Source organism: Saimiri boliviensis, chromosome 10 (genome assembly GCF_048565385.1).
Source record: "Saimiri boliviensis isolate mSaiBol1 chromosome 10, mSaiBol1.pri, whole genome shotgun sequence".
In the NCBI taxonomy this organism is placed as follows: domain Eukaryota; kingdom Metazoa; phylum Chordata; class Mammalia; order Primates; family Cebidae; genus Saimiri; species Saimiri boliviensis.
In genome coordinates this window covers 85,193,246-85,206,277 of record NC_133458.1, presented here as the reverse complement: position 1 = coordinate 85,206,277, position 13,032 = coordinate 85,193,246, and the positions used below count along the sequence as shown (strand labels likewise).

The 13,032-nt window shown below is 32.9% G+C and overlaps 1 protein-coding gene across 16 annotated transcripts in view; it reads right to left on the bottom strand.

Annotated features, from left to right (window-relative positions):
• The window catches only part of HDAC9 (histone deacetylase 9), a 1,049,458-nt gene that overhangs the window by 184,014 nt on the left and 852,412 nt on the right, over positions 1-13,032 (bottom strand). For all 16 annotated transcript variants that reach the window (XR_012512159.1, XM_010349341.3, XM_074379572.1 and 13 more), the window contains one exon: positions 9,428-9,561. Coding sequence is in view for 15 of the 16 variants with exons in the window: in XM_010349341.3 (XP_010347643.1) it covers positions 9,428-9,561 (134 nt within the window). In the remaining variant the exon portion in view is untranslated. The remainder of the gene's footprint in view (positions 1-9,427; positions 9,562-13,032) is intronic.

The window sequence follows — 13,032 nt, the reverse complement described above, 5'->3', positions numbered from 1 at the left end:
CTTCATTGGTAAACTAAACCCATTTATATCCACTTACATGTGATTTGTACAACCACCCAAGCTAATTCTAAAATTTTATTTTAAAATGCAGTGGGTTCAAATGTAGCCATGACTGTCTTGAAGAAGAAAAACAAACTGAAAGATTTGTTCTACCAGATATCAAGACTTTTAATAAAACTACAGTAGTAAGACAGTCTGATAGTAACACATAAAAAGATAGAAACCTGTGAAATAGAATAGACTCTCCATGTATACATGGGCAAAGTTAACACTGCTGAGCCACAATGAATAGATGGTCTTTTCTATAAGTGGTACTTTTATTTACACTGAAATAAACAAAACTGACTTCTATATTATGCCATATACAAATTCAATGCTGGATGGACTGTGAGTCTAAATGTTGAAATCAAAAAATAAACCTTTCAGAGAAGAGTAAGAAAAGGATAAAAATAATCTTTTCATGACTTTGGGAATCCAGAAAGAATACTTAAATAGAATACAAACAGAATTTATTCTACAGGAAAAGACTGATAAATTATACCACTATAAAAAGTTACCTTCAATTATCGAAGGTCACCTCTAAGGATGGTGAAAAGACAAGATATTTCAGCACATGAAACCAACAGTAGAACATACAAAGAACTGCTGAATCAGTAAGGAAAAAGACAATATGAAGGTGGGCAAAAGTCTTTAATAGATGCATCAAAAACAGAAACAGTAACTATAAATGATCAATAAATAGATGAAGAACTACCTCATTAGAATCTGGGCAAATTAAAACCATGATGATATACTACTACACATCCCACAGAATGGCTAAGATTTTAAAAGACTGACAATACGGAGTACTGGAAGGATACAGAACCATGGAAACAGTTGTATGCCACAGGTAGGAGTATAAATTGTAACTACCACTATGGAAAACAGTTTGGTGCCATCCACAAAATTCAAACACAAACATATTTCAGAATTCAGCAATACCACTTGTAGAAATATATTCAACAAAAATGTGGCTACAAATGCACCAAGAAACACATATAAAATGTTCATCACAACATTACATACAAGAGCTCCCAAACTGGAAAAATTCCCTTTGTCTGTCAAAAGTAAAATATGTAAATAAATTGTGACATTTTCCTAAAAATTATTTTTACAGAATGGAATACTATCTGTTAATAAAAATGAATCAACTACAGCTGGCTGCAAAAACATGGATAAATCTCACAAACATAATGTTGAGCAAAATGAGCAAGAAAGCAATTATATATTTTATAATTTCATGGATATAAAGTTGTACATTAAAATGTAATGTTAGAAATCAGAAAATTGGTCACTTTCAGAAAAGAGAAAGGGGATACTAGCTAGAAAGGAAATGTGGGGTCTTTTGACATGCTGACATTACTTTATCTCTTGGCTGATCATTACATATGTGATCTCTGTGATATTTCATTGAGTTGAACATTCATGTTTTGCAGTTTTCTGTATAAGTATTATATTTTACAATTAAAAACAATTTTTCAAAAATTAAAAATTCCAAAAAAAAAAAAATAAGCACTGTGACATAAGCGAATAGGGAAACAAAGTCTGGCTCTTGAGTTCATGTTCTTTCCACTATATTACAGTGCTTCTAGGAAAGCAAGTGAGATGATATATTTTGTATAAGAGAAACACGTTATATTTTTAAATACAAGGTCACAAACTCACTTACAAAGGGAGTTAAAAGTCCCCTTGCAACATGCAAAGCGACTCAGACAAAATGCAGACAGGGTTCAGTTGTCAGGGTCAAAGATGTTGTAGAACTTTGGAAGAATATGATGATCAAGACCAAGAAGAAAAGGAAAGTAGATTGTGATACAGATCTGACTCTCCATGCTAATGAACTATTATCAATTCCCTAGTGAAGGGGGATTGGTGGTTAAAACTCAACTCTCATTTGAATAATTGTCTTAGAGAAGTCTGCAATTAGTTGTGTATGTTTAATTTGATTGTGTAAGTAAATCTGGTTATAATTTTATCCATATTGTGATTCATGAGTCATTCTCCAAATAACCTCTTTTATTTGAAGTCATTAAAATCCTTGGCCAAATAGATTGGGGGGGAGGAAATTGGAATCAGGGTGATTGTATTGACAATCAAGTTACTACACCAAAAAACCACTGAAATTATTCAGATTGGGTCAGCCTGCATCCTCCCTAAATGAAGATGATGTAGGGTGATGTCAACACAGCAATAAAGAAGTATCTCTTGTTCAACAGCAGTGACATAAGTCTAACAAGTCTTATTAGAGTAACAGGAAGATCAAGAGGTAAAGGGAACAGTCATGGTCATCAGCTCACATGAGATATTGAGGAATTCCTTGACTAAGGTAAGAGAAACCAGTGAGCTAGACTCTGAGATGATTACTATAGTTACTGTTCTATTAACCGAATTTTATCCAAAACTACTATGGCTTAGAGAAATGTAGGTTATATAATACATCTGCCAATGAAGGGAAGGAGGAAGACTATGAGAAGATGCCTCTGGTCCATATGAAACCCAAATGGTATACTATAATTTCCATGATGCTTAACCATGGACAGTTTGCACATGATATGTTTAAACATCTATGGCAATCACCAACTAAGTAATTAAAATAAGCCTGAAAATAAACAAAAGAAGGCATGGTGGAAACAGGATAATGAATACAATTTGTTGGATAATTCCGACTATTGATCTTCTTGCTTAATCATTAGGTAAGTTTGTAGATATACAACATAATGAGAAAACAGAACCAAATAGCAGAGTAGGGAAAATACTATGTATGTTGAAAAGTGCATGTCAAACCAAAGTTCCAACAACATTGAAGGGAAGTCTGTTCAGGGCTATATGTGTAGTTTTCCAACATAAGCTCTGTAGTTTAGGTATCAATTGTTATTAAGAAGGATTGGCTCACAGTAAATGCCAAAAATCTTGTTTACTTGACCCAATTTCTGCAAGTAAGTTTAAATTTGACAGTCAAATCTGGTAAGCCCTGTTTCATTTTTTGTGCCCAGTTTTCTTCTATTTGCTTTTTAAATCTCTTCTTCATTTAATTTGCTAATTTTATGTTTTTCAATATTTTTTTTTTGTTTTATTTAAGAGATTTTTTTGTATGATACTCTTTTCAAAATGTTGACTTTTCCGCTAACAAGACCTGTTCCACATTATGTGGCAGTGGTGTGCTGGTAAATGTTTAACTGCTAACTGACCAAGAAGTAGTCCTAATTTGTAGCATTTACTGATTTCTGTGGTGTAAATATTCCCACCATTGTCTGTTTCAAGCTACTAATGTGAAGTTATTGAACTCAGATTTGAGCAGAGATACACACAATTAGCTTTCACAAGTCATTTACAGCCAGTTTCAGCATACCGTGGTTACAGTATAATTTTGTTTATTGATTATCTGGGAAAATTGCTAACAGTTACTTTCACAATAAGCTTTGTTTTCTTCTGTGAGCTTCTGCCGTCTCCAAAAAAAAATAAATAAAAAATAAAATAATACACTGTTTCATTGCTCTTGTTGTTTCACCCCAAAGCTTGGGATTCATTTGTTCAAAGCCTCCATATTTTTTTACAGAAATTCTAATTCCTTATGACATTCCAGTACACAAATTCAGCCTCAGTATATACTTTTATTCTATTCAACATACCTCTACTCTACCAAAAACAAAACAAATCTAAACAGAGCCATCCACAATTCCAAGAAGTCTTAATGTCTTTATCTATGCTTTCCCATTATGTGATAATCTTTTCCTTCAATATGAGCTCATTTCACTCTGATTTTTTATTCAAGATGTGTTAAATATTAAAATATTCCTCCATCTCTATAGTTAAAAACAATGGTTCTACGTTATATCCCAAAACACTTTGATTATTTTACTTTTACTTATATTAGATATTTTGGTCACAAAATACATGCCCAGTAAAAGACTAGTGAATAGACAAATAAATGAATGTCATACCATGTTTGCTTCACATGGCAAAGAACTGCTTTCTTTCCTTTACTGGTTACCATAACCTATGAAATGTCCAAGTCCCTGGCCTATATTCTCCTTAACACCCTCTGAAAAACCTAAAGACAAACAATACAAAATATTTATATAATGGAGTTTTGAATTATCCAAACAAACTTCACTTCATTTGGCATTTGCTAAAACATATAAACAAACAAACAAACAAAAAATTCACAATCAGTTTGGCTCTGCCTTGTTGAATATAAGAAATGCAACATCATAGGCGATATTTACACTGAAAAGTATCTTCAAATAATATTTTCCCCAAACGGTTTTACTCTCTTTAGATTATACATACATTCTCTTTTAGAGTATGGAGTCTTCCAAGTTTAAAAGAAAATAATAGAAAAACATTATTCTAACATATCACACATTATCCCTGTATTCAGTTCTTCCTTCCTTTACTCATGAATGGTAACTATTTGGGAGCTTGTAAGCTTTCCCAGATTCACACCAATTCCCCAATGGACAAAGCCTCAGCCATACATACTCTAAAGAATGAAAAAGATGGCAAAACAACTTCCCCATTCGGAATCCAATGCAAACAAACCCCTGATGAGCAACTTGGACAACAACATCTCAAGAGTTCACCTCAGGGGTGGTTGTCAACACTTACTAGAGTCAATTCAAGAGACTATTTCAGCAGCTTTAGAGCAAAACATCATCTTTAAAAGATGATCAAAAAACACAATCACTAACTTTAGCCACTGTTTGTGAAATTCAAGTCAAATGAGAGCAGCTAGGCATACTCAACAGGAGATAGCAGTTATTAAAAAGAAAGTGGAGAGAGGAAGGGAGAAACAGAGGAAGAGATGAAGGAAGTGAGGGAGGGAAGAAGAAAGAGAGGAAGGCAAGGACAGAAAGAAAGAAAAGAAAAAGAAAAGAAGAGACAAAGAAACCAGAAGTCAAGTTTTAAAAAGAGTGAGGAAAACCAAAGCATGCTATACATTCCAAGGGTAAATGCTGAACTCTAAGGACTAGAGGCTTTAGCACAATCTCAACAGCTTCCAGATCTATGACAATTTGTTTTGCTTTTTTTCCCTAATAAGCTTAGAAATCATCATTTATTTTGTATTGACAGGTGATCTAATAGCCATGTTCTCAACTCACTACCCAAGGCTTCTACTACTCTGTATCCTCTCCTTTGTTTTACTTGCTTGAAGATTATCAATGTTTTTGTTTTAGATTCCATAGGAATGGCAACTGCTTAAAGCTTTTCTCACCTCTTGGGAAAATTTCTTTCAGAGGAAGTAACCCAGGGTGCCACTAATTGGCTTTACATAACAGTAGGCAAATTTGGCCTTAGAACAACTGTGACACTGTTTGCCAATCAGCTCAAATACAGATTACCAAAATCAGATTCTCTGAAAACCTCACAGATGTTTCTATTACGAATTCTAAAAACGATGTGGCTATTCACATAAGTATCCCTAATGTCTTCCAAGCAACCTAATGATTCTTCTCATTTAAATATTCACTTCAATTTCTTGCAAACCCCAAGCTGGTGTTTCTAAGTGCTTCATTGAAAAAGACAAAAAATATCCATCATGCACTGATTGGAATGATAAACCTAAGTTCTAAACTTTGTCAAGAAAAAGAAAAAAATGGACTTCTGGTATGTCTTCAAAATCAGTTGCCCCTAGGAATTTCCTGTACCATGCTCAAATTAGTTTTAATCCAATAGTGTATTATTTTGACTGACCTTGTACATATTTCTTAAAAGAATAGTTAAGAGATGTTTTGCTAAGTAGATCATTTTCATGATAAAGATATTTAAAAAGAAGAGAATGCTTGTTTTGGGTGTAACACTCAGATAACTAGAATTTTTAAAAATCAAGTTTTTTGGTACCCATCTATGTGTCTACACAGATGCAGAGCTAATGGTTCCTGTTGATTTTATACTCTGGTTTATGTAATACATATATTTCTGCTGATAATAAGCCATAAGAAGCAAAATTTTGCTGTATTGTCATGGCCTGGCCAAAAACAACAAGGGAAAGAAATAGCATTCAAAAAACTGGCAAAATGTTTATGAATTCTAATCCTCTGCACATGAATAAATATATCTGACAAAGAGCAGAGGCCCTCAAAAAGGCGCCTCTTGACCTTTCTAATTTGAGTTCAATTGCATGTTCAGTGTTGAGAAACTAAAATGGGTTCCGCCAATGTTTTAAGTTCAAGCTTTACTACATTTTGTTATTTGTAGAAGTGAAATCCCAGATAATGAGTTATAATAGCTCTATTAATCACTTGAAAAAAGGGTTTGGAGGGAAACTAGGATTTGAAATTGCAGTAACTAGTATCTGAAAGACATCCTTTTGTATTTTCTTACCTACAGCTTACCATTTAAAACTATTGTGAAAACTGCATATATGCACTTTTTAAAAAACAGTGAGGTACGTGCTTTATGTATTACTTTTCTGAAATAATGAAATTTAAAACTTCAATGTAGTCATAAGGATCTTTGACCTGGAAAAAAATACAGAAAACCAGGCCTTGGATTATAAATTATATTGTCAATGAAAGTGAGAAGAACTCATTCTTCAACGTGTTTCATATATTATATTTTCATTTCCTTTTTCCAAATGAATTATAAGGTACAACATGCTTGTATTTTTCTTTAATTTTTCACTTTTAATCATCTTCCTTTTTCTTAGTTTTGTTCTTCCATACACTGATAGACCTGACACAACAATATTTACCTTTCAAAAGTTCAATAATCCCATATTCATTTGTTACCTTTAAAGTATCTGCTAGGAAACCTATATTCTTGTTTATGTTCTCAAGAAAATTTAATGCAAAAATACAGAAAGGTATATACTATTTAAACCTCCCTTCATTTAGTTTATATTGAACACATTTTAGATTGTGTTTATGCAATTGAAGATCACCAACCAAAAGGGACAAGGTGGTATTTAGGGTTTCATAATAACTAACTCAAATTTACCATATAACATACATATCAATTAGTAAATTTAAGGGTCAATATAGCCAAAAATGATCATTTCAGTTAGCACTTACTGGAAATTTTAGCAATCTAAACACTCACATGGTCAGGTTTAATACTGTCCAGTGATACCTTTATTCCTTTCTCTGTCTCAGATCTGGTCTTTCTAAACATGTAGAGAAAAGGCACAGGTCTCAAACTTTAAATCAGGTGACATCATTGTCATTCTTTCTGTATTCTGGTCTCCAATTAAATTCCTTTTCCTTCTTAGGCCAAAGGCTCTGTTTTTTTGCAATATGCAGTAGATTATTAAGGTTCAAACTCTGAATAATTGGTGATTTTCAAACAGATGCCTCCAGGGTAGCCAAAAGCTACAGTATTCTCTCTCCTTTTTCTATCTTTTTGGAAGTCATCCATAAGTTTAAGAGGGTGGTTTTAATAGCTAATTTAGCATTTTGAATATTTAATAGCTAATTTAGCATATGACATATTTTCATATGGGAGTATTTAAGAATATGTAATCTCTCATATTATCAATTTTAATGTCACAAATTGCTCTATAAAAGCAGTTTATTTCATCTCCACAAAAAGCACATACACTAAAATGACCAGCGTTCTCCCTGTCAAAAGGGCATAGAATGGCAGCAAAGTACAGAACACACTTTGCTTTACAGTAAACACAGATAAATTAAGAACACGTAACTCCACACAATTGAATCTGTTCTGAAACATAATCATTTCTTAAAGAAAGAGATCATATGGGAGATTATTGTCATTGGAAATGTACCCTTGGAAGAATAGAATTGGGCTAACAGCAAAAGATTTTTTAAGAGAATAGAGACAGAATCTCCTTTGAATGCATGTGCTCAAAGAAAGCCAGTAAAATCCCAAATTTCCTTCCACATAGGCAGAAAAGTAGTCAACTTTTGCAATCAGATAACATTTCTTTCTGGGAAGGTCAATTATCCATGGAGCCACAAATCCACACCTATTCTGATTTTCTGCACATCTGATGTAAGCCTGTATAATGCAAATATTAATATGCTTCTGTAACATGTTTCTATATTTAAAATCAAATAAGTGATTTCAGATACGGGCGTTCATGTGCAAAAAATGTTATCTGGGGGGCACAAAAGCATTCCAACATCAACTCATAAAATAAAAATAGCATTTATTTCTTGCACTCCCTTACCGCCACAAAAAAAAAAATATTCAACATCCTGTTTGACGTTATTGGCTTACAGGAATCTTGGAAAGACACTTAACATTTTAGAAAATTTTACACACCTTGAATTGTGTGTGATCTGAAACAGCAGTACTTTGTTGATACTAATCATTAGATAATTACATCCTTTGGGTTATTGTGCTGTCTAAAATTAACAAGAATAAAGTACTTGAGAAATAAGTTTTCTCTCTCACATTTTTTCTTCAAATTAACAACATACATTTTTACTTCAATAAATATGAAAAATAATCATGTGGAAACACTACAGATTTGTAAGATAATGATGACAATAAGAACTATATGTTCTATGTGTAGAAGAAAAGGCACATTTTGTTTCATAAATACTACAGGCAAAGACATGCATTACAGTTAAAAATGATATAAATGATAGATTTTAAAAAAGATTTTGTATATGTTTAATGAGCAAAATCATATTGAAAATTCATAAAAGGCAAAATGCATCTGATAGTCCTAACACTACTATATAATCACTATAGAACATAGGTTAATTGATAATATTAATGAATACACAGAAACTTTGAAGTATTTGCTGAATTGCAACTGATTGGTTGAAAATGTTGCCATGAGTGCCATGAGCTAGAAGTGAACCTCATAGCAATTGGATCAGATTTCTGCAGAGTAGTCAGAAAATATGTTGCAATGTAGCCATGTGATGTGAGAGAAAAAATAATGGTCTTTGGCCATTTAGATTCAAGTTCATAAATTGGATCTTATAATGCATTCTGACTACATGACTTTGGATGAATTTCTCCACATTTTTGAGACTCATTCTCACCATCTGTGAGATGGCAGTATCTATCTCTTAGCATAGAGAATTCTTAAATGGTGACAAAAATAGTTTACCAATTTTTAAAATAGTTTTTTTCCCCTAGAAATAACATAATCCCACAAGAAATCTCTAGACATTTTTAAAAGTTTTATTTCTTATTCAATGTTTCCATACTCATTAGTTGGGTCAGTAGACAAAATGTTCTTATTTTTTAGCTCTGTGGCTAACCTGATTGAAGGGAGCGAGTGTTACACAGATTCTATACCTGGAATAGTATATGAGAACATGTAAACTCATCTAAGGCTTACCTTATTTCTTAATGGTAAGAGCAAGGTTAAGCTTTCTGAGTATGAGGAATTTTTTAAAATCTAAAAATATGCATGCCTACATCCCTGATGCTTTACCCCTGCCCTTTTGTATTTTTACTTTTTTACCTCATTTCCTAGAAGGGCATTTACACAAGCTTCTGATGCATCACAAATGGCTGTGAGATCATGTCCTCCTTCTAGAGCCAACACCACACGTCCGTCAGCCAATGTCATCAATTGCTTCGTCAAATGACCAAAACCTACCATAATACAAACAGAACATTTCAAAGTTTTAAATCAAGAGAAAATGATCACTAGAATCTAACACTGATTGAGCAAGTATTGCAAGTAAGTAATTACTAAGCATTTTCTGGGTGCAAACTCATTTAATACTCACAATAACTTTATGGATTAGGTCCTATTATTATCTCTATTTTACAGATGAGGGACCCAAAGCCCAAGATCCCACAGATAGGAAGTATCACAGCCAAGACTTGCACTGATCTGGCTCTTTACCAGTGCACAGTGCTGCTTTTCACAATATAATCTGTATGTATCTGGATATCTGGATAAAAAAACTGATTATTCAGCCAGTGTTAACAAGGCAAACTGTTCTATTTGCTTGCCATATGCTTCCTGTCTCCATCACTGGTCTTTATCATGGAAAGTTTCCTATGCCCGAAATTACTATCTATTACAAATTTAAATTATCTAAAATAATTATTTACATATATAATGTAATAAAAGTCTATTATATTTCTATAAGCATTATTTTATTATGGAACATTTGACAAATGCAAAATATGATTAACAACTATACATGTTATAAAATATAATAATTTGACCAATGTCTGCTTTTTCACCTTCCAACTTAAGGAAAATTATGTTAGCAACATTTTTTAAACCTTCATGTGCCTTTCTCTGATAGCAGCTATCCTCCTCCTTCTGGGAGATCAGGATCCTCAGTTTATAATTCCATTGTTTTCCTTTGTTTAATTTGCTTGTTTTTGAACTTTATAAAAATGTTTTTCTACATTTGCAATTTGATTTTTTCCTGTATTTTGTTAGCTTGTCTATGTTGATGTCTGCAGCTATAGTTTTTGGCTGTCTAGTAGGCCATTTTACGTCAGTAGAGGTTATTTACCTATTCTTCTGTTGACAGAGAATTTGTTTTCTTCTTATCACCAAATTCCAGATTTTTTTCTTTCTTTTTTTTTTTTTTGTCATTACAAATAATGTTTCTATGAACATTCTTACACAGGTCTTCTGGTGCACATATGCATATGTGAAATGAAATTGCTGAGTCTTAAAATCTGCTAAATAATGCCAGATTATTTCCAAAAAGCTATTACTAAACTCCACTCTCAGAAACAGTATATATGAGAATTCCAGTTAGGTCACATCCCTGCCAACATTTGGTATGATCTGCCAAGTAGGTGGTAAAAAAAATGGCATCTTATTGTGGTTTCATTTGGTATAAGAGGGAAGCTTTCTATTTCTAAAGTAGAGATTTTATTATGAATGTAATTTAATCTAATTATTTCTTTACACATAGACTTTTCCCCATAATTTGATAGTGTTGTTACATTAATATTTCAAATACGAAGCCATCATTGCATTTATGAAGTAAATTTGGTCATAATGTATGATCTTTTTAATACACACCTGGATTTGTTTTGTTAATGCTTTCTTTTAAGATTTTGTTTATGTTCATGAATGGGGTTAATCTGTTATTTTCCAATCCTGTATTGACCATAATGAATTTTGATGTGGTTGGGACCCTCTGTTCTTATTACCTGATCCCAAAATCTTGGGGAGAAATCTCCTATGAAATCATATGGGTCTTGTGTTCACTTTGAAGAATATTTTTAACTATTGATTGATTTTAAGGGATTATATGACTACACCTGGTTTCTATATCATCCTAAGCTACATTTTTACAGAAGTTTCTTTCATTTCAGTTCTTAAATTTGCTGAAATATAATGTTTATTTACTCTATTATCTTATTTTGAAATTTCAAATAGATGTAGGTGGATAATTGTCTGTAAATGTTTCCTTGATCTCTTTTAAGTTCTTTTATATTTTCCATCTCTCTCTCTGTCCTGCATTATGTATATTTTTGATTCAGAGCTATCTTCCAGACTTTCCCTCTTCAGACATCTTTAAACTGCTGGATGACATCTTTAGTTTTTTTGCTCTATTTCTGACTTATTGCTTATTATACTTTTTAACTCCTTATGTTTTAACTTCTTCCTTTATTTAAGCATAATTATTTTATATTCTATAACTGACATTTGAAATCTTTTGTTCTCTGTTGTTTCTGCTGATTTATGTTCATGCTGCCTTAATTTTCTTCTGTTTTTTAAATTTTCATTAATTTATTTAATTTGTAAAGTACTCTGAGCTCATATTCATTGTAACTTTACATGTTAAAAATCTTTGAAGCTTGGTACAGTGGACTGAATGTTTGTGAACACAACCCAAAATTTATATGTGGAACTTCTAAACTCCAGTGTGATGCTATTGAGAGGCAGCCTTTGGTAAGTAGGTAGAGTCCTCATGAATGAGCTCAGTACCCTTACAAAAGGGACCCCAGCTCTCTTGTTGCCTTCCAAGGATCCAAGGAGAAGTTGGCAGTCTTTAATCCAGATTAGGTAGAGTCCTTATGAATGAGATTAGTACCCTTACAAAAGGGACCCCAGAGAGTCCTCTAGTTCTCTGGTTGCCTTTTAAGGATCCAAGCAGAAGTTGGCAGTGTTTAATCTAGAAGGTCCTCACCAGAACTGATCATGCTGGCAGGCTGATCTCAGACTTACAGCAACCGGAACTGTGAGAAATAAATTTCTGTTGTTTGTAAGCTATCAGTTTATTATACTTTGATACAGCAGCCTGAACCAAGACACCTGGGTTGAAAGTAATATCTGTCTTTCAAAAGTGTGATATTGTTTGCTTCTGTTGAATATCTGGGACACAACCATCCAGAATCTATTTTAAATTCTTATATTGCAGGATTGGTTGTGGAGTTTGCTGTTGTTGTTGTTTATACATGTATACTATAAATACAGACCTTAAAACTTTATTACAAATTCTCATGGAGAAGAAAGCCAGGGCATTTTTCCTTTTCTTTCTCCTTCTTTCCCTTCCCTTCCCTTTCCTCTCCTCTTCCCTCTTCTCTCCCCTCTACCCATTCTCCCCCTCCTCGCCTTCCTCTTCCTTTTTCTCTTTCTCTCTTACATTCTTTCTCTTTCTGTGAAACTTTCTTTTTGAAATTCCCTTTACTGATAGCAAAAGCTAAGACAGAGGTGATGTTTTATTTAGGAATATTTTCCTTTCTCCTATTTATTCTTTCTCAAAGTGTTGGCCCTTTGTCATTCTTTCTTTATTCTGGTCTCCAATTAAATTCCCTTCCCTTCTTAGGCCCAAGATCTGACCCTCTTTTGCAAAATGCAATAGATTATCAACATTCCAACTCTGACCCATTGGAGATTTTGGTATAGATGTCCCCAAGGTAGAAAAGCTTCAGGATTCACTCTTCTTTTTTTATATTTTAGAAGTCACCCATACATTTAAAAGGATGATTTTAATATTTAATTTAGCATTTTAAGATATTTTCACATAGAAAGTTTTAAGAATATATAATCTCTCATATTGCCAAATTTGAATGTTTCTCATTCAACATTTAGAAAAAATTATCACGGCATCCTGTCCATTTCAGGGGCAACTGCCAAAA